We start from the raw sequence: 27,911 nt of genomic DNA, 5'->3' as shown, positions 1-27,911 counted from the left end.
AATTCAGAACCATCATCATCGACTACACCAAAGCCTTTGATTTGTTGAACAGACAAAACTTGTAGCAAAAATGGAATCCATGACAAACAGAGGAAATGGAGTTACAATAGCCATAAGAAATATACTTACCTATAACAGAATACAAATAAAGGAAGGAATAACAACTTCAAGAGAGATCTTGCAGACAAATGGAGTACTACAGGGGGATCCCATCAGCCCTACCGTATTCAACATCGCCACTGCAGATATCATGAAGATCTTAAAAAACCGAATTTGTTATCTCTATACATGTATGCAGATGTAGTCAGAGAAAATTTCATTCGTCCGTGCCCTCTACCGTCGCAACGATGCATTTCCGAACATATGTTCATAGGACATTTTTTCCTCCATTTCCAGTCAGGAATAAGTCCCTGCAGTTTGTCAGTTTTATTAAAGTTCACCCTGTATAAGATTCCAACGGGCACCACAAACCACTCCCTGCCATCTACTGAACAAGCGTGACAGACAAGAGAGAAGTAGCGCGCAGAAATCCCTCTATGGCACAGATGCAATGATCGACAGGTGATGGGTAAAAGAAAATCAAGAACTTAGGAATGTAATAACAAGATTGGCAATCCATGGTTTTCACCATAAAATTTGTATGAACAAAAAGTTTCATGAACCAAACAATGAATGTGTATGTGCACTGTGTAATAACCACTGCGACAAATGTCATATAACCATGTGTCCTAAACGAGAAAGATCGATAGTGGACTATAGCAAAGAGTAACTATACGCACAAGTGTAAGCAATAAGGTGCACATTTTCTTTTTTAATTTCATCCATATACATTAGTATGCAATAATAATAATAATAATAAATACGTCAGTCTCGTTCGGTAGATTGACTGGCATGTAAAAGAACTTGTGGGGCACTAAATTCTGACACCTCGGCGTCTCCGAAAATTGTAAAAGTAGTTAGTGGGACTTAAAAACAATAACATTATCAACTTAAAAATAATAACATTATTATTATTATTGTTATTATTATTATTATTATTATTATTATTATTATTATTATTATTATTATTATTATTATTATTATTATTTCCGATGAGGCCTGTGAAGGACCACGTGCCAATTTCAATTCAGTTCTTCATACTGTGTTGTTTTCTCTCCGCTCCTTCCAATTTTCTGTCATCCTTTCACTATGCTGTTTCTGTCTGTCCTCGGACCACTTTGTACCAGGCTTCTTGTTCAATCTTCCTTGGAATCCTTCCATACTTACAACCCTCTTTCTAAAAATTTCTCTGTCCATAGTTTCTTCTTCTCTTATATTATTTCTTTCTAAATCTTTCCTTACTTCTTGAATCCAGCTAGTTGTTGCATTTTTGTCCCAAAGGTACTTGAAAATCCTTTTTGTTTATCTGGAATCAACCATTCTGTAAATATGTCCGAAAAATTGCAATCTCCTTTTTCTTATGGTTTTTGTTATGTTTTCTATGTGCACTGTGTAATAACCACTGCAACAAATGCCATATAACCATGTGTTCTAAATGAGAAAGATTGATAGTGGACTATAGCAAAGAGTAACTATTATTATTATTATTATTATTATTATTATTATTATTATTATTATTATTATTATTATTATTAAAATTACAACTACTACTAAAATGTTTTCATTCTGTACCCTCATGCTGGGTCTCCTAGAGACCAGTCCCACCGCCCGAATGCAGATGTGAAAAGCCGCAGTAAAGTCGTGGCCACTCTTAGCCAAAGCTACTCATCTCGGTAAAAGTAAAATTCACAGTAACTTTGCTACAATGCTGTATTGTAGTAAATAGTAAAAGGTGCGAACACTATTCTTGGTTTTACATAGCACGAAGTTCACCTAAGTATGACAACAAGCATAAAAATAATGCATACCAGTACCATATTTACCGATACTCAAATTAATGTCATTGGAAATGATTCTGCAAGCACAAGATATAAAGAACATTTCAAGGCAGTAAAGTACAACAGATATTCAGCTTTTGCGAAACACATTTACAATAGTAACCACAGCGTTTTAGGGATCGAAAAGGACGTGAAGTTAATCTTTAAGGGTAATTATGGATTTGAATTAAATACACGTGAAAACATTGAGATATTTTTGGCACAGACAAGGGAACCAGATAAAATTTTAAATGAAACAGTCTCAAGCAACATTTAGTTTACAATCTTGAGTTGACATAACATCAGGTGCTTTCAACGAAACCTTGAGGTGACGTAACATCATGTGCTTGCAGAGCGGTTCCGTACTTAAAGCTGAACGTTTGTCAGTACTCGACCAACAGCCTGAGCATGAGGAAAAGCCAGCCCTTCTTTTGGTATGTCCATACCTTTTACAACAACATTGTAAGTTTAAATGTATTATTTTCATATTTTTACACTTGTGTTTTCTTTTTCTTATTTTATAGTTGATGTCAACAGGGCTACATTTTAACCAATTTTGACGACACACTTATGTGAAATTAAATTTAAATTTTAACACTGATGATGGACCTTAGTGTCCGAAAAACGGTTATGTTTTAATAAAGTGTGTGCTGATACAACTGTATATAATTAATAATAATAATAATAATAAAATTAACTACATCAGCACTGTTAATAAGAAATGGCTTCGATATTTTATAATTATTATAATTCGTCATTCATTGGTCGAGAAACATCCAAAGCCTTTAAATTTAGAAACACAAAATTGAAAATATTAACCATCAATGAGGACATTAAGTTCAACCATGAATGCTTAAAGCATAACACCTAATTTTGTTAATCTGAAAAGCAACAACACATCAATATCTAGTCAACGAGCCGTCAAAATAGCACGGACAACATGGTTAAGAAGTGAAATCAAGATCCTACATGCAAAGAAGGACCAGTTAAATGAAGAAGCGTTTCACCTTCAACTTCAACTGATGAACACATACAATAAACTGGAATGGTCATGTATCGCAACACACATTCATGAAGACATAAGAATTAGACTTGAGAAAAAACGAAAGAAATTCAAAACAAATTAAGTAAGCTTAAGAACAAATGCATATGTAATGGTTTTAATGATTTGACTGAGCACAAATTTTGTGAACCTGTTGTCAACATTTCGGACACACCTTTAACCCAAAATGAAACCAACCTATTAAAACTAGGTCACAAACACAATCTTAAACAAAACCTTAATAATGCCACATTGAAACAACTAATAACAGAGACTGAATCAGCTATCCAAAAAGTCCCTGACAATAAAAAAGAAACTGTAAGACACTTAGTAGCAAATGAAATTGAAAACATCAAAAACAAACCAATCAAAGAAAACAAAGAAAGTAGCACACAACAAAAACTAATAACTAATCTAAAAACTAAAATCTAAAATAATAACTTGATTGTAACTAAAGCAGATAAGGGTAACATCACAGTTATCATAAATAAAGATGACTACATCCAAAAAACAATTGATTTCATAGAAACAAGCAACATAAAGGAAATAAAGAAGGACCCCACCAGGAATTTAAACACAAAAATAAAAGAAACCCTAAAGGACACAAAGTTCATAATAAACTAAAAAGAGAAACAAAACTTGGTCCCGATGAACCCAAGGTGCCCAAATTTAAAGTCTCTCCCAAAAATCCGCAAAGAGAATTACCCTGTTAGACCTATAATTAATTGTTGAAACAGCCCCACATTTCCATTATCTAAATTTTTACTTAAACACCTACAAAACCACATCACACTAGAAAATAGCAATTCAGTATTGAATTCTTTGGAAGTTATTTCCAAAATACAATCAACAGAAATAAACAAAGAAACTATAATGGTATCATATGACGTGACCAACATGTATTCCAACATTCCTATCAAAGAGACTATAGACTTAATAGAAGAAAATTTAAAGAATCAAGACAGACTAAGTCACATAGAAATTAATGAAATGATAAACTTATTAACTCTAATATTAGAAAATAATTACTTTACATTCAACGGAAAGTACTACCAGCAAAACACAGGTTTACCAATGGGGGGTCCACTATCAGGTTTCTTAGTCAATATTTGTTTGAATAATCTTGAGAAAATCATCTTGAACACATATCAGAAAGAAATAAAATTATGGGTCCGTTTTGTTGACGGCACAGTAGTATTTTTAAATGGAGACCTCATTACTCCCAAAACATTTCTGGGTTGTTTGAATTTGTTTGACAGCAACATTAAATTCACTATGGAGAAAGAGTTCGATAAAAAGTTAAATTTCTTGGACCTCACATTAACAAAAACCAACATTAGGATAGACTTCGATATTTTTAGGAAACCCACACAGGCCATCACCACCATCAATAAAAATTCCAACCACCCAGAACTCACAAACAAGCAGCTTACAACAGCTATATTAATAGATTATTAAAACTTCCCCTGAGTAATGAAAACAAACTGAAAGAAATTAGAATAAAATAAAATTAGAATAAAAAAACAAATTGCTAAAGCAAATGGCTAAAACCCAGAAATGATAGACAATATTATACGTAAGAAAGAAAACGGAGAATAAAAGAAAAACCATGAGAAAAGAAAGAAAATTCATGAACGTAATCAATTTGTAACATTTGCATATTTTGGAAGTCAAGTTTTTAAAACTGCAAATATATTTAAGAAATTTCAACTTAAAACAGCATTTCGAACCAGAAATAAAATATCAGAACATATGTATAATGCACATAGTGTCAATAAAAAACATATATATACCAATTCGGGAGTATACAGGCTCACTTGTAATGCCTGTAAAATGTTTTATATAGGAAGAACCTGGGCGAACCTTAAATCAAAGATATCAAGAATGTTTCAAGGCAGTAAAGTACAACAGATATTCAGCTTTTGCGGAACACATTTACAAAAATAACCACAGCTTTTTAGGGATCGAAAAGGACATGAAGTTAATCTTTGAGGGTAATTATGTATTTGAATTAAATACACATGAAAACATTGAGATATTTTTGGCGCAGACAAGGGAACCAGATAAAATTTTAAATGAAACAGTCGCAAGCAACATTTTTTTTACAATCTTGAGTTGATGTGACATCAGGTGCTTTCAACAAAACCTTGAGGTGACGTAACATCATGTGCTTGCAGCGCGGTTCCGTACTTAAAGCTGCACGTTTGTCAGAACTCGACCAACAGCCTGAGCACGAGGAAAAGCCAGTTTAAATGTATTATTTTCATATTTTTACACTTGTTTTTTCTTTTTCTTATTTTACAGTTGATGTCAACAGGGCTACATTTTAAACTCATTTTAACCAATTTTGACGACACACTTATGTGAAATTAAATTTAAATTTTAACACTGATGATGGACCTTAGTGTCCGAAAACCGGTTATGTTTTAATAAAGTGTGTGCTGATACGACTGTATATAATTAATAATAATAATAAAAGTAAAGCAAAATAGCAAAAAAAAAAAAAAAAACCCAACATATTCTTCACATTAAGAAAAGAGGAACTACACAGTTGAACCAGTGTTTTGGAATATCAACTTAAAAATAAAATACTCAGAGTCCAGCCAGGTTTTATTTTTGTATAGCAGAGTTCTTTTGAATCCTGCTCCTATAAAATACAAATGAGACTTTGCTGATTTATGTGATAAGCTAGAACACATTATTACAATAGAAGGGTGTTATTTTTTTTTTTTTTGAGGTGTGAACATGGAGACCTTTATTTGTTAAAAATGCCATTGGAATTGCTTGGTTTTCTTATGTACCTTTCCAAGCAAAACTAAATCATACCTAGCAGATGATTTCACTGAGGTAATCTAATGGGCAACTACAAATGGAAATGGAAAATGGAAATTCTTACTGGTATTTATTTCTCATGTAAAACAAAAATATAACCACTCGCCATTGCCTTTCATATTTAACTTGTTTCCCTAATTACAGTACATGACATTAAATCTAACAAATTTGCCTAATATTTGGTAGTTAGAATATTAAAAGATCCAAAGTGTTAATTATGTTTGTGGCATTTCAGCAGAATTAATTGGAACATATAATTAATATTAATTACATTCAAATACTAATTCAAGTAATTAATACTAATGCCATTGAAATAATAATTCAGTGAATTTTTGTTTCACAGTTTCACATAGAGTTATTGATCACTGAAAGCTGTTCTGAATGTTAAAAGTTTCTTTGTAGATTTTACTGAATTTAAATATGATTCTATTTATGGTACAGTCTCTCACTGATGATGTTTCCATAGAATCATCATAACATTGGTGAAAATCAAGATCCAGAGTAACTTTGAGTTCTTAAAGGTTGACATATTCAGCTTTCTTTCTTCAGGAACTGAAGGAAACTTACAAGGGAAATGCAGGTACCGTGGAATTGACAATCTTATGTAAATTTTGCACACTCGTTAAATTAGCCAAGAATAACACAATGGCCAAAATACTTCCGTCAGGAACAAAGTTCGTATGTTTGAATTAGTGTGCTCGGCTACGCAGTACTGCACTACATGCTGGATGTACTTGTCAAGAGACTGCTACCCCATACCGTATCTGCATCTCCCACTGTCCACCAGCTCGCACCCTGACATTCGCTTATAGTCGTTGTGTGGGACAAGTGGTTGTTTGTATAATGATAATCAGCATAGGCAAAGTTATTTTTGTGCTGGAATAAAAATATGAAACATGCGATATTAAGCCTCTCAATGTTCAAGAACATGATGTGCTGGACGCCATTGATGGCTTGTTGATGGGTCTGTTTATTTGTTGGTTTGCATCTGTATCAAAGCATGTGTTTTTTTAAAAACATTTTACGTACTGATATTTACAGGTGTCATCAGAAGCTGCCTCGAAAATGATGATGTTTACATAGACAGCATGTCATGTCTCACTTTTGCCTCAAATGAGATGTTACAACATCCTGAAGCAAACAATTCCGATGATGAATATTTGGTAGAAGGTGATAGCCAACTCAGGAATACCAAAGACGAACTTATAGGCATCGACTATAAAAGGAAGGCCGTTCAGTATTGGAGAAGTTGTAAGCAGAGCCCACTTTCATTTTTGTCAGTGAAACAAACGTTCAGTCGTGTCAAAAGCAAGAAAGATTTATATTTTTGGGAAAAGCATGTAAAGAACAGTTGGATGTGCCACGACAAAGTGAGGGCAATAGCACATACTGTCAGAAAAAAGAAATGATTTTATCCATCAAAACAATGAAATAATTCATGACGTAACCATCCAACAGTGGACTATGCCAGTTCCTCATGAAGAACAGTGTGCAGGGTTTAAAGCGTGCCACACGTGGGTACGTAACTTTAAGAGGTGCAGTAGTATTGTGTCACCGAAAATAACATCTGTAACAACAAAAAAAGAAGACCAACAGAGAAATAGAAACAATGGCAGCACCAGAAATATTCTTAGAAAAAGATCTGTTATAGAGCTCTACAGCCCTGTAAATGTGTGTAACAGTGATCAGAGTGATTTCAGACCAGAGATGTGTATGGGAAGGATATTGCTTTAAAAGGGAAAAAACTTAGTTACCACCGCAGTGCAATTTGTGATGTCCACCACACACAGTTACACCACAAATGCCAAAGTTACCACAAGTGGCAAACATGTGGGGCCTTTATGCATCACTTCAAGAGAGTCGAAAGGTGTGTTTGGTAAGACTGTGAAAAAGAACATGTTTTCATATGAAAATATTCATACTGATTGCACAAAATTCAGAGAAATGAGATCTATACAAGTGAACGAATGGTTTAGTGGTCATTTTTTTCCGCTATTTGCTTTACATTGCACCGATGCAGATAGGTCTTATGGCGACGATGGAATAGGAAAAACCTAGGAATGGGAAGGAAGTGGCCGTGGCCTTAATTAAGGTACAGTCCCAGTATTTGCCTGGTGTGAAAATGGGAAACCACAGAAAACCATCTTCAGGGCTGCCGACAGTGGGGTTCGAACCCACTATCTCCCGGATGCAAGCTCACAGCTGCGTGCCCCCAACTGCACGGCCAACTTGCCCAGTTATTATTGGTTATTCAAGCAAAATACACCATCTAGTAAAGTTGCGCTCATTTGGGATTCCTTTTCTGAACATAAATCTATACAAAATGAAGATGCAGAACAGATGATGATATAGTTTTAGAGCAGGGCCTCTCAGGCTGCATGCACTGTGCACGGTGCAAAAGACGACTTCACTTGGTTGCCCAGAGTGCAGAACCCCCCACTCCTCGATGTGGAGCAATAGTACTGTTTCTCTCTTTCTCCATGCCTGTCTCCCTCTTCCTCACTTGCTCCGTAGCACTCCAAATCCGAGCCAAGTTGAGCTGAGCTTAGCCGAGTAGCCCAGAGACGAAGCGTTGGTCAAGCCGAGCCGAGTGGAACTGATGCACAGTGCACGGAGCTCTTGTGCCTCGATTTGCTTGCATGAGATTTTGGGCGCTTGAGAGGCCCTGTTTTAGAGTATGGAAAAGCTTTGTACGTATAACATAAGTTTGTAAGTGGTATTAACCCAATGTATTGTCGCACATTTCCATGGCAACTGGATGGTTCACTGACCAAAAACACCTGGGAAAGACTCATACTAAAATGGAAGACACCTCTGGGCAAATCATTTATACTTGTACTGTATGTGAGGAGGAAGAAATTTGTTATATGGAGCTTGGAGGTATAATATTCAAGAAAATGAAAGATATACCTATACAAGGAATATGTCACTGCAGTGTGAACATACGTACCCATCAATATTAATTGATTAATTATGATGAATTGCAGAAATTTTGAAAATTTTAATATTGATACTTTCACGGCAAAACGTAAAGAATTTCACCTTGTTTTCTTGACATGGCACAAGTCCGAAAGCTTAGATCATATCTACAAGTTTGAAAATATTTCTGGTCTATGACATGAACTGAAAATAAATTCTGCATAAAACTGTTTACAGTAAATAAAGACAATCCTCCTCACAGAGTTGAAAGAGATGAAGCCATTTCAAGAAGAACTGTGTCTTTAAATTAGAAATGATAAACACAGGGTCTGTTAGACAAAAAACTGAATTGAACTGACTCAAGAACAAGGAAGATGATATCAGATGCTTATCTGCGAGTCTGGAGGAGATGTGGGGAGTAATTTCATCCGAAAACTGTACAATCTACCATTGCTTAAGGAGGTTGATCCGTTATGGCGTGGGCAGGCGTAAGTCTTGACATGAAAACCAATCTCCTAATCATTCACAATGGATCCTTAACTTTTTGATGGTTCATTGATGAGATCTTACTACCACATGTGATTTTTCACATGAGACAACTTAGAGAAAACCCAGTATTCATGCATGATAGTGCTAGAGCACATGATGCCAACATTGTTCAGAGATTTCTGCAAGAACACCACATGCAAGGAGTGGAGTGGCCATCCAGAAGCCCTGATATGAAGTCGATCGAACAAGTCTGGGACCAACCGGAGCAACGCATCTGAATGAGAAATCCTCTCCTCAAACACTACAAGCCCTCGAAGATGCCCTTTTGGAAGAGTGAGAATATCTACTTCAACTGAATGTGTGATGCCTTGTCAGAAGCAAAAGAAGGTGTTGTGAAGCTGTTATCCAAGCAAGGGATGGCAATATTCCTCATTCATCATCATCATCATCATCATTTTACAGTTCCAGTTTCCTGGGTACTGTTGGCGAGCGTCTTCCATTCTGTCTTATTGAGATAAGTTCTGTTGTTAATGACGTCCTCCAGTGTCCTTCCTCGATCTGCAATGTCCATCTTTACAATGTCCATTCAGTGGGTTTTTGGTCTTCCCACCATCCATTTCCCTGCCACATGTCACTCCAAGTTGACATATGCTGTCCTTCTTGGCTCCATCCTCATTAAATGCCCAAACCACCTCAGTCTGGACATGCTGATCCGATCTAACAATGATGTAACAATCCCTGGTTCCTTCCTAACCACATCGTTCCTCAACTTGTCCAGTTTGGTTTTTTGAATGGTGGACCTAAGGAACTTCATCTCGGATGCCTGCAACCTTGATGAGTCTTTCTTAGTCAGGGTGCAGATTGCAATACCATAGGTTAAGATCGGTATGAAGTACTGATTGAACATCACCAGCTTTGATTTTGATTTTGAAATTGTCAGGTCAGGCACATCCTGCTACCATATGCGACAGTAGAGGTTGGGCGGCTGTTACCAAACCTGACAAACTAAGGGAGAACCAATGGCTATGGGCAGAGGAGTTCACCCTTAGGGGGCTTGTTGAAGCCATTGTGTAGGAAATGACATTAATTCAACTGGAAGCTGCTGCCTTGCAGATGTGGTAGGGGACTGCTAAAGGCTAAGGAAGATAACCCTGACAGAAAATCTTCTCTAACGTTAGGCCTAGCAAGTCAGTTGGAGAGTAACTGTAATCGCATTCAACAATATTCCTCATTAAAATGCTTAATTACCATGTAGGCTTTTGGTGTTTTAAAATTTTTTTATGACACATTGTAGAATGATGTTGAGTAATAAGTGTCCAAATAATGCTTTTCATATCAGTTCTCATGCAAAGAATAAGGTTTGTTTTCATTGCATGTCTGTTTCCATTTCAATATGAATGCATATCATGGAGGTACGAACATATATTAAAAAAGTAGCCAAGTTTCTTTTTTGTGCAGTATATTTATCTACCTAATGGTATCCAGTGTTCAGCAGTGGTTATTAAAAGCATATGTAAAACCAGGTACTATATTATATCTTCATATTTGATTAAATTTCTTATCAGTCACAACAATGGCTGATATCTAAAGTAGTGGGGTACATGGAAATTGGCTTTGAGGAAAAGGAAAAAATGTACACACTAGAGAGTTTTCCATGGGATTTATTAAAACAAAACAGACAGATATAGAAAGCTTTATTGAAATCATCTTGAAGCAACTAGAGGATAATAGAATGGACATGTGAGATTGTTGATCCCAGCACTGCAGTAATGCTGCTATAGGGCATAGAAGTGCATATGAAAAATGATAAAAAGAGTTTACATGGCTACTGATTGATTCTGATTTGAAAACGGTTTTAAGATGTGAAAGTTGTGGAGTCTGTGGTACACTTACTCCAGGGACATGGGTTCGTATGCCAGCTGCATGCAAATCAGTTGTTTGTCGTGTAACATGTGGTGCCGCAGTAGCTCAAATTTCTGCTGCTGTTGCTTGGGGGTCTTGTCTGGGACACTTCACGGAATTGCACCTCACTGACTTCACATTCACTATGCTATACTGGACTTAGAATACAGGAGGTGGTTCATCCATGACCAATCAGACGCACAGGGCTGTATGAACAATCTGATTGGCCTGAAACCAGTGTCGTTTACATACCTAGTTAGCACTGCTCCGTATCTCCAAAATCAACATGAATTAACCATTCTTTTTCTTTTTTTTGGTGTTGCAACTTCCATTTTCACTGGTATGTATTTTACACTGATGTCCAGATTTGTGACTAGCTTTCAGTAATAAAAACCCTACTGCATAAATGTGCAAGACATTCTTGATTTCCTACTAAACGTGAATTTTTACCGGGCCTTAATTAAGGCCATAGCCGCTTGCTTCCAACTCCTAGGCCTTTCCTATCCCATCATCACCATAAGACCTATCTGTGTCGGTGCGACGTAAAGCCACTAGCAAAAAAAAAAACAAAAAAAAAACTGAATTTTCAACAGTTCTTCTCCTCTTGATGTCCACTGTTGTAGAATTTCACCTGAACATTCATTTTCAAGTGTCTATAAGTGTGGAAGTGTGGTGAGTATGATAACTGTCTCCAAGGCTCTTCTCATGTTTCCCCGATTCTTATTTATTTTTGTATATTTTCAAACATATGAAGAGTGAAAAAGGAAAGAGATAAGTGTCAAAATATTGCATTTTTCTTTTTCCCTTTTTTGTCAGAATCAGCTGAAAGGGCCATATGGTGTAATATAGTGAAGGCTGGAAATTCACGTTATGTATCTACATTGTTCATATAGTGTCCAAGATATCATCCACAATAAATATTTCCGTCGCCTTAACTTGTGCAAGGCTAGAAGTACTGCCTGCATGCACCAAATAGGTGAGAAGTTCAGCATCATCTGAGGTTGTATCAGTTGTGTGCTTTGTGTTGCGTTACTGGTGCTTTGTGAAAACAGGTTTTATTGTAGGTACAATATTTGTTTCTTGTGGGTTAATTCATTTTATTAGGCAATTTTCAGTATTATGCTATGGAGAATGAGCCTAAACCTCAGAAAAGGATGTAAACATAAGAAATACAACAGTCTTTATGCTAAAGGTAGGCCAAACCTCCAAAGTGTTAGTGAACAAACTCCCCAAATTCCCTCAGTAAAAGGAAACTTCTGTATGGTTTAAGCTTGTACTTTATGTGTGTGAAGATGATGAACATCCACCACAGAAAAGAGCTGAGGAATTATTTGACTGATACAATATCTATTATTCACTGCAGTCAGTGTTTGTGATGAAGTCATGTCGCAATATTAGTTGTTTTCTAATGGCAAATTTCTTATTTATTCCATAAATCTTGTAGCTCGAATGCAGGTTCTACAGGACTGCAATATCAGATTTACCAGCACTGTTGCTTCTTGAACTCCACCTAGGAGACACATACAACTTGAGGAGAGCAGTGTTACCTCTCATCTTCCTCTAGCTGCCATTAAATTTGCTTAAACTGAGTGAGTTGGCTGCATGGTTTGGGTCATGTTGTTGTGAGCTTCGATTTGGGAGATGGTGAACTCTAATCCAACTTTTGGCAACCCTGAAGATGGTTTTCTGTGGTTTCGTATTTTCACACCAGGCAGACTTCATCCTTGCGGTGCCAAAAACTTTAGATGTGTTAGTGTGAAGTTAAGACCCTTAGCAAAAAAATTTAAAAAAATAAAAAAATAAATGCTAATGTCAGCATAAAAGTGTAGATTATTTTGAGCTGATTACATTTCAGAAGTACAACTTGGGGTGAGGGAGAGCTGTATCATGTAAGCAAAATCTAATGGAAAGAAACAAACAAGTGCAAATCAGTCAGTTCATTTACTGCCATCTTCAAATAGATTGGCTCTATCCTCATCAATCCCATTTCTTCTCCTTGCCGTTTCGTGTTTTCTTTCTATTTCTCTCTCTCCCCACACTGACCTGTGGGCAAAAAAATGATAATGATAGTTCTATAATTAATCATTCTCAACCATTTATTTTAATGGAAAGCAATTTTTGAAGCATCTAGGTATGTGTAAATATTTGTCAGGTATTAGTTGCAGTTGTATTTATGATCCTGACAATGTTATATGGGCAATTGAACGTTCTATTTGCTCATCTTCTAACTTATCTCTAAGAATGGCAGAATAATAAAATTGTCTTTCACCTAATGTTGAAAATGAAGTGCTGTCTGGTTCTTGATTAATTTTCACTTCACCAGGAAAATTTATCTGCAGTTCTGGATAACAACCACTCCTGAGTTTGCACATGGTCTATAATGAAACCAAAAGAAACATTTGATTCCTAAATGGCTAAACACTTTCCACTCGCCTATTTTAATAAATATATTGGATTAGTTGGCCCTCAAATTTATGAGAACATGATTGTGAAATGCAATTACTTGAAACTTTTCAGGGTATCACGTGCAATCTCACTCATTGATGGTAGCCATTTAACATCTCTGTTTAAAAGAAAATTTAAAAAAAGAAGAAAAAAAAAAGCAAAGTCATCTCTGTACAGGCCATGAAGGCCCTTGGAGGGGTGAAAGGTAAAGGCTTCCACTATCCGTAACCTCGGTAGAGTGGTTAGCTCTACGTCCAGCCGCCTTTGCCCCCAGGAATTAACCTGGTACTCATTTTTGATGTAGGCTGAGTGAGCCCCAGGGCCATATGCACCTCCGGATGTGGAAATATTGTTTCTTAAATTTTACGACTTCCTGACGGGGATTCAAACCCACGTCCTTCCGGGCGAACCGAGCACACCTTTACCGCCTCGGCCAGGGAGCCCCTAAAAGAAAATAAAGAACACTCAGAAAGATGCAATATCTTTATCTTTGCAAACTTCGGTATCATTCCAGCCCCATGTGAAACAAAGTCACTGACTTCCTAAAGACTGGCATTGTGTGAAGTAATTGTAAATTTACTGATTACTTGCTGAAAAAGTAACTTGTAATTGAAATTGAGTAAACTATTTTGCAAGTAATTGTAATTCAGCCCAGTTACTGCTTACCTCATCCTATTCTTACAAGGAATGTTTGTGAAAAGCCTGTCAGTAAATAGAAAGTTCAGCTGTAAACAGTAGCGGTAGTTATACATTATGTGTCTTCATAAGCAACTCTTGTAAGCAAGAATGTACAAAGCAATAAGCACACTGGATTCATTTATGCAGTTGTATTTATGAACTTGACAATGTTACCTGGGCAACTGAACATTCTATATGCTCATATCCCAACTTATCTCTAAGAATTGGCCTTTGCTGTTGGGACCTAGTGTTTGCAGTGCACTATGTCTTCTGGTATAGGCTAGAGCAATTTTGTTACTTTCATTGATCTGTCTTTGTCTTATTCTTGGTTTTGACAATATGAAAGTGACTGAGTTATGAGCGATGCTAGTAATGACAATCCTTATGCAGCCAGTCCCTGTTATGAATGGTGTGAAAATGTTGCTCATAGGGTCGGTTGTTGCATGCATTTCAGTGGGCTTGGCGGACTGATATGTAAGAGCAACTTCTGGCTCGTGAGGAAAGCAACGACCCTCTGTGGATGGGGGACGCAGACAAAGAATACACCCATGGTATCCCTTGCCTATCATAAGAGGTGACTAAAAGAGGCAACTAAGGGATGATTGTATTAGAACCATGAAACTACTTGTGATTAGTACCACCACACGGGGAACACCATGGGTCGCTTTTACTTGTGCGTAGTACCACTAGGTTAGGTACAAAATAGGTTTGTGATTAGTAGCAACAAAGTGCATTGCTGGCTTTTACAGTACCTGTGATTAGTACCACTTTAGGAGCAACACCATGGTTCTGGCTTGCCTATGATTAGTACCCACTATATGAGGAAGACTACGGAATAGTGTGAGTCCCTGTAGTTAGTACACGTATGTGATATCACCATAGGTTTGCGTTGCATGTAAATTGTGCCGCAATGTGCGAACACCATAGGTGTGTATTACATGTGCGAATTTCATTGCCTGTGAGTAGTACCATAATGTGTGGAATACGGGGAGTCTACGCTACTTTTGATTAGCACCGCAACATGACAAATACCATGGTTCTACTTTCCTAGCGATAAGTATCATTATGAGTGGCCGGTGACTTAGATTTTGGACTCCTTTAGACTACAAGCATCATCGATTCAGTATTATGCTATAGAAGCAGTCCCTTGGTCAGTAATACTATTGTTTTATGTCAGTTTCTGTGAATGTGAGGCATTGCGGGTCGGATCCACTGATTGTTTTAAATTCATACCCATCCATTTATTCTTCGTCCTCACGTTTTGAATTCTGGTCAGTGGAGGATTTTGGACTTTTAATTTGTCATTACATTTCATCTCATTTCATATCCTTAGGGGCAGATGACCTAGATGTTAGGCCCCTGTAAACAACAATCATCATCATCGTCATCATCATCACCATCATCATCATCAGGAATGCAATGGAAAACTACCTCACACCACATTTCCCTAGTACGCCTCTTCAGTGATGCCTAGGCCATTTATGACAGCTCACGGCAGAGCTGTTGAGGATCCAACCAGCCTTCAGACTGAGGACTGAACATACATGCATCTCTAAGAATGGCAGGATAACTGTCTTTTTCCTAATGTTGAAAATGAAGTGGTCTGGTTCTTGATTCATTTTGACTTCATCAACAAAATCTCTCTGCAGTTCTGGATAAACACCTAGTGGAACTTTGCCAGTTCAGCCTTAGGATGTAAACATGTTTTCAATCAATGGATAAGTTTTGCCAAACACCTCTGTGAATGATTTCAGTTTGACAACATTGAATTCAACCTCTAAAGCCATAATGCTGTTATCTACCTTCATGTGCTTATTTGTAAACAATATTCAGTAAAGTGATTAATAGAAATAGGCAAAGTGTGAAATTTCATGTTCTAAACTATGGCTGCTAGTGCTATAGGAACAAGGATTTTTATGACTTGCAAGTTGTAGAATTAAATTCCTGAGAACAAAATTGCCATATTTCTTTTGATAAAATGTTAATATTTCATGAAACTCCTCCTCTTCTTCTTCTTATTCTTCCACCACCCTTATCGAGGGAGTTCCACAATGATCTGGACTTTCCAGATATTGTCAAGATATTTCAGGAAACTTCAATCCATCATACTCTAATCTCTATCAAGTTATAAGGTGCTCCAAGGTAACAGCAGTGAATGCCCTGCAAATGTTCCATGTACCATGATGCAAGTGTGCTCCCATTACATCATGTGATGTGAAGCAATCTTTTTAATTGTATGAATCACTGCTAACCGCCAGAAAGCGCAACCTTTTGGGAGAAAATATTAAAAAGCTACTTGAAGCATATTGCAACTAGTGTTGCTATAATAGCCACCTATTTATTTTGTGCACCTGTTGCCATTTCTTGATGGATGCAGTACTTTTGTATCCGTCTCTTGGCACAGGCCAGAGCAAAGTGTAGCTTCCACTGAAGTCCCAGTCTCATCCATGGCTGTGACAATATGGAAGTTGATGGGGTATGGGTGGTGCTGAGTAATGACATTCGGAGCACAAATAGTGTCTGAATGTTATGAAAGGTGTTGCTTATAGGGTCAGTCATGCTGCAGTGGCACATTCTGGCCCAGTGAGGAAAGCAATGGCAAACTTCCTCGCTCCTCATATTGCCTAGTACGCCTCATTTGGGCTCTGCCATTGGTTTTTGCTGTTTCCCTATAACTGCATAGCCTTTGGTGGTGCTATTTGAGGATCCAACCAGCCTCTGGGCTGATGACCTAGCAGACAGATTTATTTTGTTCTCTCAGTGTAAGGGCTTCAAGATTCTGAAAGACAATAAAATTATTGTTTTATTGTAGAGTAGTCTTATGCTAACTCGACTCATTGTGAGCTGAGGGGTGATGAGTTACTGAAAATGGCAAGTTTTACAGACTCAGGGATTCACTATTCATAACATGCAATACTGAGTTGTTCTGTAAATTCCCGTGAAAAATATGTTCATATTTCATAGAATTTTGGTAAAATTTTCACTTTATTAAATTCTTCATTCTTCTCCATCTTTTTTTCTTTTCTTTTTTTTCTATCACTCTTATCCAGGGTGAAGAACTTCTGAAAAGAATTGCAGAGACATGAGTTTGAAACCCAGAAGAGGAATGAGAATGGAATTGATCAGAAAAGTTACAAAAGGCAACAAATGGATATCCAATAAGAGTAGATCATCTACATCAGAGTGGATCATATTTAAAAAAGTTAATCCAAAAGTTGTCGCAGTTAGAGCTATCCCTGGAAGGTCTCAAGATGGTACTCGGTGCAGCCATGGGTGCCTGGAGAGAGAAATCCTTGGACACATCTTGGGACAACATGGCCATAGAATGTTCCTCTGAAATGCCCGCCATCCTACTGTACGATCTAAGATAATAGACAAAACTTAACCTATAAACTTTATCTAAATTGTTTCAGGCCATGTAGTTCAGATTTTGATTTTTTATTTTCATATTTTGGCAAATTTTCCTTAACATTGTGCCTGTCTCTAGCAGTTAAGCATGCCTGGAAGTGCTCTATATTTTAAGTTGAATGTGATGTCTTTGATGCTCATAACAATGTTAGCTGGATGACTAAAGGTTCTAGTTATTCAGCTCCTAACTGCATAAGTGAATCATTCATTCAGTGTGTTTATTGTCTTGTACATATATATTTAAAGATTTCTTTATCAAGACTCAGAAACATATATACTGTAATTACCACTATGGGCAGCTAAAATTAATAAAGTGAACACTGTTTACTGCTGAAAACTACTTCCTAATCTTTTGAAAGATTGACTCCCATGAGCAACTGCCCATTGAATGGAACAATATACATAAGATATTGAGCAACATCAGAGAATATAAGTATAATATAAATATTCAATGGTGACAATATCATAACAGAACAAATTAACATCTAGATCTATGTAAAATAACTTTTTATGTCCACATTCGCTTTTGTTTGTTTTTTTGAATGTCAAGTACATATGGAGATGATTCATTGTATAGTTTTGACAATTTGTGATTGTCACTATTTTCTCCATGTTTGGTTGATTTTCTGGGATGAAGATATATTCTATTAGAGTTTCTTGTATTGTAGTTATGAACATCAGCATTGCTGGTTAATTTAAACTTTATGAAAGTTCTACCTGTGTACCACTTCAAAAGAATAGCATTGTATTGTATCTTATACCGGTAATCAATTTTGAATATATTAGTATCCTTGAAAATAATGTTGGTTCTATTGGAATAGTCAACACCATTAAGTTTTTAACTGCTCTATTTTCTAGGGCCTGAAGTTGTTGTATGAGTGCTTTTTTTTTTTTTTGAACCAACACCAAATGACACACATGTATTGAAAATGACAATCGAACATTGAATGGTAAATACTTCTTTTAGAAAATTGGAAGTAGGATAGCATAATCTATGCATGACACCAATGAGTGAAGAAATTTTCTTTTATGGTATAATTAATGTGGGCATCCCAAACCAACTGAAAGTCAATTATCAATCCCAGATATTTTAATTCATTCACCTTGGTAAGTGGTATATTTTAAAATTGTATTACTTCACACCTATTAATGAAAACCAGACTGCTTAAGAGCAATCTAACATTTTGCTTTTTTTAAAATTAATGAATAATTTATTGTGATTGAACCAGTTTTCATGAATCCCAAGATCATACATGATATCATTCTGTAAATCCTGCACTGTCTCTGTATGTATGAGTTTGGGAGATGGTTTCCCATTTTCACACCAGGCAAATGCTGGAGCTGTACCTAAAAATTTTTGTTAGTAGCTTTACAACACACCGACATAGATAGGTCTTATGGCGATGATGGGCTAGGAAAGGCCTCGGAGTTGGAAGGAATCGGCCGTGGCCTTAATTAAGGTACAGCCTCAGCATTTTCCTGGTGTGAAAATGGGAAACCATGGAAAACCATCTTCAGGGCTGCAGATAGTGGGGTTCAAACCCACTATCTCCCAGATGCAAGCTCACAGCCGCGTGCCCCTAACCACATGGCTAACTCGTCCGGTTGTACCTTAATTAAGACCACGGCTGCTTCCTTCTTACTTCCAGTCCCTTCCTAATCTATTGTCGCCATAAGATGTATCTATGCCGGTGTGACATAAAACAGCTTGTAAAAAATTTAAAAAAGGAAACAGTCCAAGTACAGGTCTCTGGGGCACTCCTAGGATCCGGCTTAAGGTAGTTGTTCCTGCAATACAGGAACAATTCACTGTGGCACTTCTATAGCCTGAATTCTACTTCCCAAAATGATCTGGACTGAGTTCCAACACCAAGATTGTCAGCAATTGGTATTCAGTCCAATAGGTTCTGGTTGTGGAAGTAAGGAGAGATTGAAGGAACTTACTAGGACAGTGTCAACCAATTGGTTGACGTGTGACATCGGAGAGCCCGTGTGATGTAAGAGCGCAGAGTGGTCACGCACTTCGCTCATAGAGTGGGACAAAGGGACTGCCTCACTTTTTATTGCCGTACATAGTGGTGTTAGCAGTTCACTACATAAGGATGGATGAACCAAGCACATCACAGTATGACAAGCCTCTGATCTTTTTATCTTTATGCGAAGATCTATATTTATTTGTTGAAAACGATAGGAATGCTGCAGCTAAATGTTTAGTTTGGGAAAAGAGCTACGGTATGTAAAAATATATAATTTACAATGTCAGTACAGTTTGTGTCACGCTACAGATTATGATCAGAATCAAGGCAAAGAACAGGTACGGGTAATTGCAGAACTGAAAGATCAATTAAATAACTCTGTCGGGCATTTGATCAATGAGGCAGCAGTTTGATTGAGTTTTAAAATTTCATATTTGATTGCAAAGAAACTTAAACCGTTCAGTGACGGTGAATTCGTCAAGGAATGTTTAATTCTTGCCAGTGAGTCGGTCCCTTCATGCCACTCTACAACCGAAGCGCCTGACCACTTTGCGCTCTTACGTCTCATGGGCTCTTCAATGTCACGTGTCATCCGGTTGGTGGACACTGTACTTGGAGATTGAAATTAACAAAGAAAGTCAGCTAAGAATAATATATTGCAAACATAATTGGCAATCATATGAATTTTAGGAAAAAATAGGATATGTATTGGCACTTTAAGGCAGAAACAAGCTCCATGAAGGACATTTCACGGATCATTAATGAACAAGGAGAGTGTATATGCTAGGACTTAAAGAACGCAGTTCAGAAGTATTTATTTAACTCTCTTGGTGCCAGGCGGTAGTGCGAGCATCCGCCCTTTAAATTGCCAGAGCCGATCTGGTTGGCCGTTAACAATCCAGTTGGAAGTTGCCAGAGCCGATTACATCGGCCGGCTTAAAATTCTGTGATATACGTAATGTTGAGGCAACCTATAGTGAAGTGCATACTTTTGTTACAACCTGTAGTAAAGGGGCTACACGTTATTGTGTGCCTGGCCTTGCTTTGGCAGTTCTAAGAGGGTGTTATACCTTTCACAAGAGTCGTTCCCTGTGTTTACAAATACCGCTAACCGGTCAGTAAGAGATTGCTCCTTGCAGTGAGTGGATTTGTGACAGGAAAATGGCATGTTATTCACGTGATAATTTTTCAGCAGGTATTGATGACAATAAATTAATGCAGTATTTAGAACAGTGCAAAGTTTACGCTGATGATTTATCGGATAGCGATAAGGAATTTAGTTCAGAGAGTAGCGACGAAATTATACCGGACACGTCCGCGGAATCACCGCAGCTAAAGAAGAGACGTTTAATTGTGTCTAACAGAACTAAAGCTACTCAGAATATGGTGGTAGATGAAACTAGTTATAACGAATATGATTATGATGACAATGTCTCTGGAGAACATTTTGTGGAAATTTGTCCCAATGAACCCGACAACATTCCTCAACCTCCTGTCTCCTTGAAGGAAGTTCTTGTACCTAAACATGCCCCTCTGTCTGATTCTCTGCCTATATCACACTTCAATTTACTTTTCACTTACTCTCTGCTAAACCTTATAGTCACATATAGTCCTCTATCATTACCTAAATGCCGGTCTCCGCGGGCCAAGTGTAGCGTGCCTGCCTCTCACCCGGAGGTCATGGGTTCGATTCCCGCCCAGGTCAAGAATTTTCGCCTGGTCCTGAGGGTTGATTCGAGGTTCACTCAATCTAAGTGACCCTAAGTGATTGCAATTGAGGAGATATTTGACGGTGAGCGGACCCCGGTCTAGAAAACCAAGAATAATTACTGAGAGGATCTGTCTCACTGACCACGATTCACCTTGTAAACTGCAGGTACCGAACTGAGCAGCGGTCGCTTAGTAGGTCAAAGCAAATCACGGCTTTAGTGCCGTACATTTCTTAATTTCGTAAATTCTGTTGTATTGTAAAATTATTGTTCTATTATATACTACAACCGAAAACGAGAAACTATTTTTTCTGAAAACAAAAACTATAATATCAACTACTATTTTTTACTTATTTAATAATTCAGATTTATTTTAATACTGTGTTGTCCGCACGTAGAAAATTTGTTGTCAGTACTTGCCAAACATCGATACATACATGCGAATTTTATCGGTGAGTAAAATTGTCTTGTTTTTATTAGTGACATATGTTTGAATTTTTATTTTTTACATTTTTATTTTTCTCGTTCAAATTAGTTATTCTATAGAATTGTATTTAGAAATACATTATACATATTCTTTTGTGTCGTAAATTATTTTTTCAAAGTAGATAATGAGAGAGAAAGTGCGAAAATATTTTTCTCTTCCTAAAAATAAACGTTTCCGACAACTATAAATCAACAATAAAACGTTTTTGACTCTTTATATCACTCCAAACCAGTTTCTTATTCTACGTAGTCGATATGTAGAAAATTTCATGCCGGTATTTGCTATACACCGGTAGATATACGTGACTTTTAAAATACATGTATTTCCAATGAAAACGGCCTGGCACTTTACAGTAGTAGAGTGGAGGCGGAGCTCTGGCCTCTTCCAGCTGATGGGGAGCGGCCGACTAGATCGGCTCTTGGCTCCAAGAGGGTTAAGATAGCTCAAAATTAGGATAATGTCCAGGTAAAGGAGGTTACTAATACTGGAAAAGTAAAGGAATTTCCAAGAAGCTACTAAAGTTAAAAGGTAGAAAAGCAGCTGGGATTGATAAGATTTCTTGGGATGTACTAAAGGCAGTGTGTTGGGATGTAGTGCCATAGTGGGTTTCATAATTTGATAACAGTAATTGTTCCTCACTACAGCACTAAGACAATATCTGAAAATCCCTAAAGTATAAAAACTCACCAAAAAACTGAGTTTCATTTACCCTAGTAATTTTTTTGTAAACCACATTTGTGGTGATGCGTTTTGGGTCTGAGATGAGCGGACTATTGGCAGAGCTATCTATGGAACATGCGACATTGAACTGTACATGTGAGAAACAGTCCTCTCTCAAGTCAAAAACAAAAAAATATGTGTATCTTTATTTTTTAAGGAGATTCCAAATACTAATATCCACACCGGTAACATCTTAAATTTTTGACACCCTCCACCTCAAGTGAATTTTCCAAAAACAAAAAAATACATGTGTCTTAATTTTTAAGCTATAAATTTGTTGTTTTCAGGGAATTATGGAAGCAGTGGAATATATGCTTCAAAAGGGACATAGACCTCAAAGAACATTCTACATTGCATTTGGCCATGATGAAGAAGTAAGTAAATCGTAAAATCTTTGTTACTTGTATGCATATGTTGTTAGTTTACATCTAGGGATCATCTGAATCCCTGTTAGTACTTAGCTACTACTTTGTCATAAAAACTAACATCAAAACTAATGTGACATGAAGTGGACTAGAAAAGAATGTGATTTTATTATATGTGAAGTATGATAAACTGGAAGTAACACACATGAAAGTAGTGAGTGTGGTTACTGGTACAAGGAGTTGGGAATAATGGCAGGAGGACACTCACAGGTTATACAAGGCAAATAGAGAAAGATAAGTTACCTAGGAGAATAATGGGGTCGGCAAAGGGAAGCAAAGGGAGATCAAGGCGTTGATGATTATATTCACTTCTTAATGATTCAAATATAAGAACATAGGAACTAAATGAGACCACATAGCTAGTGCAAATAGACAGTTGTGGAAGGTTAGTTATTTCACAGAAGCTTAAAGACCAAATGCTGAAAGGCATGACAGTATAATGAAATATACACTGAACAGCCAGAACATTATGACCACCTACCTAATAGCTGGTATGTCCACCTTTGGCTCGGATAACAGCGGCGATGTGTTTTGGCATGGAAGCAATGCGGCCTTGGTAGGTCGCTGGAGGTAGTTGGCACCACATCTGCACACACAAGTCATCTAATTCCCGTAAATGCTGGGGAGGGGGCACTGAGCTCTGAAGCCACGTTCAATCACATCCCAGATGTGTTCGATCGAGTTAAGATCTGGCAAGTTGGGGGCCCAGCACATCAATTGCAACCATTCCATAAATACACATCAGCTGACTGCTTGCAATCATTCTTCTGTGCCATTGTTAGAGCCAGATTATCCGACTGTCAAAACTTGAGCAGTAATCAGATACTGGATGAGTTAAACCTTCCCCTATTATCTACTTGCAGGAAAGTAGCCAACCTTTTTCCCCCCGTAAAGAATGGCTAAGGAGCGCGAGTGTAGTTTCTGTGGGTGTGGCGAGGCATTGAGGGGTATGAGGGAGGAGTTGGAAAGTTTGAGAGAGATAATTAGGATTCTCACAGAAGACAGGAAGGAAGATAGGACTCCCTCAAACAACGTACAGGTTACAGTAGGTGTACAAGAGGGAGGGGAAGGAAAGGGAGGAGTTGTAGAAGACAGGTGGTCTAATGTTCTAAGGGGAAGGAGATTGCAGGCTAAGAGCTCTATTCAGGATCAGAATTCAGGACAGGTGTCTGTGCAAAATCGGTACGAGTCACTCCAGGTAGAACAACAGAAGGAAGATGAGGGACAGGGAACTGTTGCTGAGATGTGTGGGAGTAGGAGGAAGGGAAAAGGTAGGAAAGGAAAATGTAGAGTAGATGATAGGAAAAGACAGGTGGAACAGGGTCATGGGAAGGAGAAAACGGAGGAGGAAGTAGCTTCTGCAGTTATCAGGAAAGATAGGGCTGACCAGGAGGGGAGGGGATCAAACGAGGTGGGTAGGGTTGAGGCTCTGGTCATGGGAGATTCCATCGTTAGACACGTGGAGAAAGTGTGTGGAGGAAAAGGTACCAGGGTAGAGTGTTATCCAGGAATTAGGTTGAGGCAGATGTTGAGGAAAGTAGAAGAGAGGGAGGAGGGGAAGGAGAAGGTGGTAGTGTTTCACGTTGGTACCAACAACGTAAGGCAAGCTGATATAAGTACCAACATAGTTGGAGATGTGTGGGATCTGGTAAATGCAGCACGGGTGAAGTTTAAGAAAGCGGAGATTGTTATTAGTGGAATACTGTGTAGAAGGGATACTGACTGGAGGGTGATTGGGGATTTAAATGAGACTATGGAGTGGGTATGTGGGAAACTGGGAGTGAAATTTCTAGATCCAAATGGGTGGGTAGGAGATAGGGATCTGCGCACAGATGGCCTTCATTTAAACCGCAGTGGTACGTATAAGTTAGGAAATTTGTTTGGAAGGGTAATAGGGAGGTACATTCAGGGAAACGGGATGGCCTAGGGAGCGGTGATAAGGGAACAGGGAACTGGAAATTAAGTAGGGATGACATAAAATTGTTAGTGTTGAACTGTAGAAATATTGTAAGGAAAGGAATAGAATTAAGTAATTTAATAGATATATATTCACCAGATATTGCAATAGGAGTTGAATCATGGCTGAGAAATGATATAATGGATGCAGAAATTTTCTCACGGCACTGGAGTGTGTATCGTAGAGATAGGATAGGAAGGGTGGGAGGCGGAGTGTTCATTCTGGTGAAAGAAGAATTTGTAAGCTACGAAAAAGTTAAAGATGAGACACATGAAATTCTAGGTGTAAGGCTCATTTCTAAAGATAATAGGCAACTTGATATATTTGGAGTGTACAGATCGGGAAAGGGTAGCACTGACGCGGATTCAGAATTATTTGATAGGATAGTCAGCTATGTGGGAAACGACATGGAAAGAAATGTGATTGTAGCGGGAGATCTGAATTTGCCAGATGTCAATTGGGAAGGAAATGCGAACGACAGAAAGCATGACCAACAAATGGCAAATAAGTTAATATGGGAAGGACAGCTGATTCAGAAAGTGATGGAACCAACCAGAGGGAAAAATATCCTGGATGTCGTGCTGATAAAACCAGATGAGCTCTATAGGCAAACTGAAGTAATAGATGGTATTAGTGATCATGAAGCTGTTTTTGTGGTAGTTAAAAATAAATGTGATAGAATGGAAGGTCTTAAAAGTAGGACTGTTAGGCAGTACCACATGGCTGATAAAGCAGGCATGAGGCAGTTTCTAAAAAGTAGCTATGATCAGTGGAAAACGGTAAATATAAATGTAAACAGACTCTGGGATGGGTTTAAAGAAATTGTTGAGGAATGCGAAAACAGGTTTGTACCATTAAGGGTGGTAAGGAATGGTAAAGACCCACCTTATTATAATAGAGAAATAAAGAGACTAAGAAGGAGGTGCAGACTGGAAAGAAATAGAGTTAGAAATGGCTGTGGAAGTAAGGAGAAATTGAAGGAACTTACTAGAAAATTGAATCTAGCAAAGAAGGCAGCTAAGGATAATATGATGGCAAACATAATTGGCAGTCATATGAATTTTAGTGAAAAATGGAAGGGTATGTATAGGTATTTTAGGGCAGAAACAGGTTCCAAGAAGGACATTCCAGGAATAATTAATGAACAAGGGGAGTGTGTATGTGAGGATCTTCAAAAGGCAGAAGTATTCAGTCAGCAGTATGTAAAGATTGTTGGTTACAAAGATAATGTCGAGATAGAGGAGGAGACTAAGGCCAAAGAAGTAATAAAATTTACATATGATAACAATGACATTTACAATAAGATACAAAAGTTGAAAACTAGAAAAGCGACTGGAATTGATCAGATTTCTGGGGATATACTAAAGACAATGGGTTGGGATATAGTACCATACCTGAAGTACTTATTTGATTATTGTTTGGTCGGAGGAGCTATACCAGATGAATGGAGAGTTGCTATAGTTGCCCCTGTGTATAAAGGAAAGGGTGATAGACATAAAGCTGAAAATTACAGGCCAGTAAGTTTGACATGCATTGTATGTAAGCTTTGGGAAGGCATTCTTTCTGATTATATTAGACATGTTTGTGAAATTAATAACTGGTTCGATAGAAGGCAATTCGGTTTTAGGAAAGGTTATTCCACTGAAGCTCAACTTGTAGGATTCCAGCAAGGTATAGCAGATATCTTGGATTCTGGAGGTCAAATGGACTGTATCGCGATTGACCTGTCTAAAGCATTTGATAGGGTGGATCATGGGAGACTACTGGCAAAAATGAGTGCAATTGGACTAGACAAAAGAGTGACTGAATGGGTTGCTATATTTCTAGAAAATAGATCTCAGAGAATTAGAGTAGGTGAAGCTTTATCTGACCCTGTAATAATTAAGAGGGGAATTCCTCAAGGCAGTATTATCGGACCTTTATGTTTTCTTATATATATAAATGATATGAGTATAGGAGTGGAATCGGAGGTAAGGCTTTTTGCGGATGATGTTATTCTCTATAGAGTGATAAATAAGTTACAAGATTGTGAGCAACTGCAACGTGACCTCGAAAATGTTGTGAGATGGACAGCAAGCAATGGTATGTTGATAAACGGGGTTAAAAGTCAGGTTGTGAGTTTCACAAATAGGAAAAGTCCTCTCAGTTTTAATTACTGCGTTGATGGGGTGAAAGTTCCTTTTGGGGATCATTGTAAGTATCTAGGTGTTAATATAAGGAAAGATCTTCATTGGGGTAATCACATAAATGGGATTGTAAATAAAGGGTACAGATCTCTGCACATGGTTATGAGGGTGTTTAGGGGTTGTAGTAAGGATGTAAAGGAGAGGGCATATAAGTCTCTGGTAAGACCCCAACTAGAGTATGGTTCCAGTGTATGGGACCCTCACCAGGATTACCTGATTCAAGAACTGGAAAAAATCCAAAGAAAAGCAGCTCGATTTGTTCTGGGCGATTTCCGACAAAAGAGTAGCGTTACAAAAATGTTGCAATGTTTGGGTTGGGAAGAATTGAGAGAAAGAAGAAGAGCTGCTCGACTAAGTGGTATGTTCCGGGCTGTCAGCGGAGAGATGGCGTGGAATGACATTAGTAGACGAATAAGTTTGAATGGCGTTTATAAAAGTAGGAAAGATCACAATATGAAGATAAAGTTGGAATTCAAGAGGACAAACTGGGGCAAATATTCATTTATAGGAAGGGGAATTAGGGATTGGAATAACTTACCAAGAGAGATGTTCAATAAATTTCCAATTTCTTTGAAATCATTTAGGAAAAGGCTAGGAAAACAACAAATAGGGAATCTGCCACCTGGGCGACTGCCCTAAATGCAGATCAGTATTGATTGATTGATTGATTGATAAAGAACCTTAGATTCCTATATAACACTATTAATGTTTTATTTCATTCTCCTGAACATGCATCTTTCTTTTCCCTACATGTCCAAACTTGCAAAACCAGAATAAATCCTCCCCTTCGTATTCCCTATTCCTGCCTCTCTCTTGTTCC

General features: G+C 37.6%; 1 protein-coding gene across 4 annotated transcripts in view; it reads left to right on the top strand.

Annotated features, from left to right (window-relative positions):
• The window catches only part of LOC136864264 (N-fatty-acyl-amino acid synthase/hydrolase PM20D1), a 372,268-nt gene that overhangs the window by 252,712 nt on the left and 91,645 nt on the right, over nt 1–27,911 (top strand). For all 4 annotated transcript variants that reach the window (XM_067141018.2, XM_067141017.2, XM_067141015.2 and 1 more), the window contains one exon: nt 22,811–22,897. In XM_067141018.2, the coding sequence (XP_066997119.2) occupies nt 22,811–22,897 (87 nt within the window). The remainder of the gene's footprint in view (nt 1–22,810; nt 22,898–27,911) is intronic.

The sequence above is a fragment of the Anabrus simplex genome, chromosome 2 (assembly GCF_040414725.1).
Source record: "Anabrus simplex isolate iqAnaSimp1 chromosome 2, ASM4041472v1, whole genome shotgun sequence".
Classification (NCBI taxonomy): Eukaryota; Metazoa; Arthropoda; class Insecta; order Orthoptera; family Tettigoniidae; genus Anabrus; species Anabrus simplex.
This window is presented reverse-complemented; position numbering and strand designations above follow the sequence as displayed.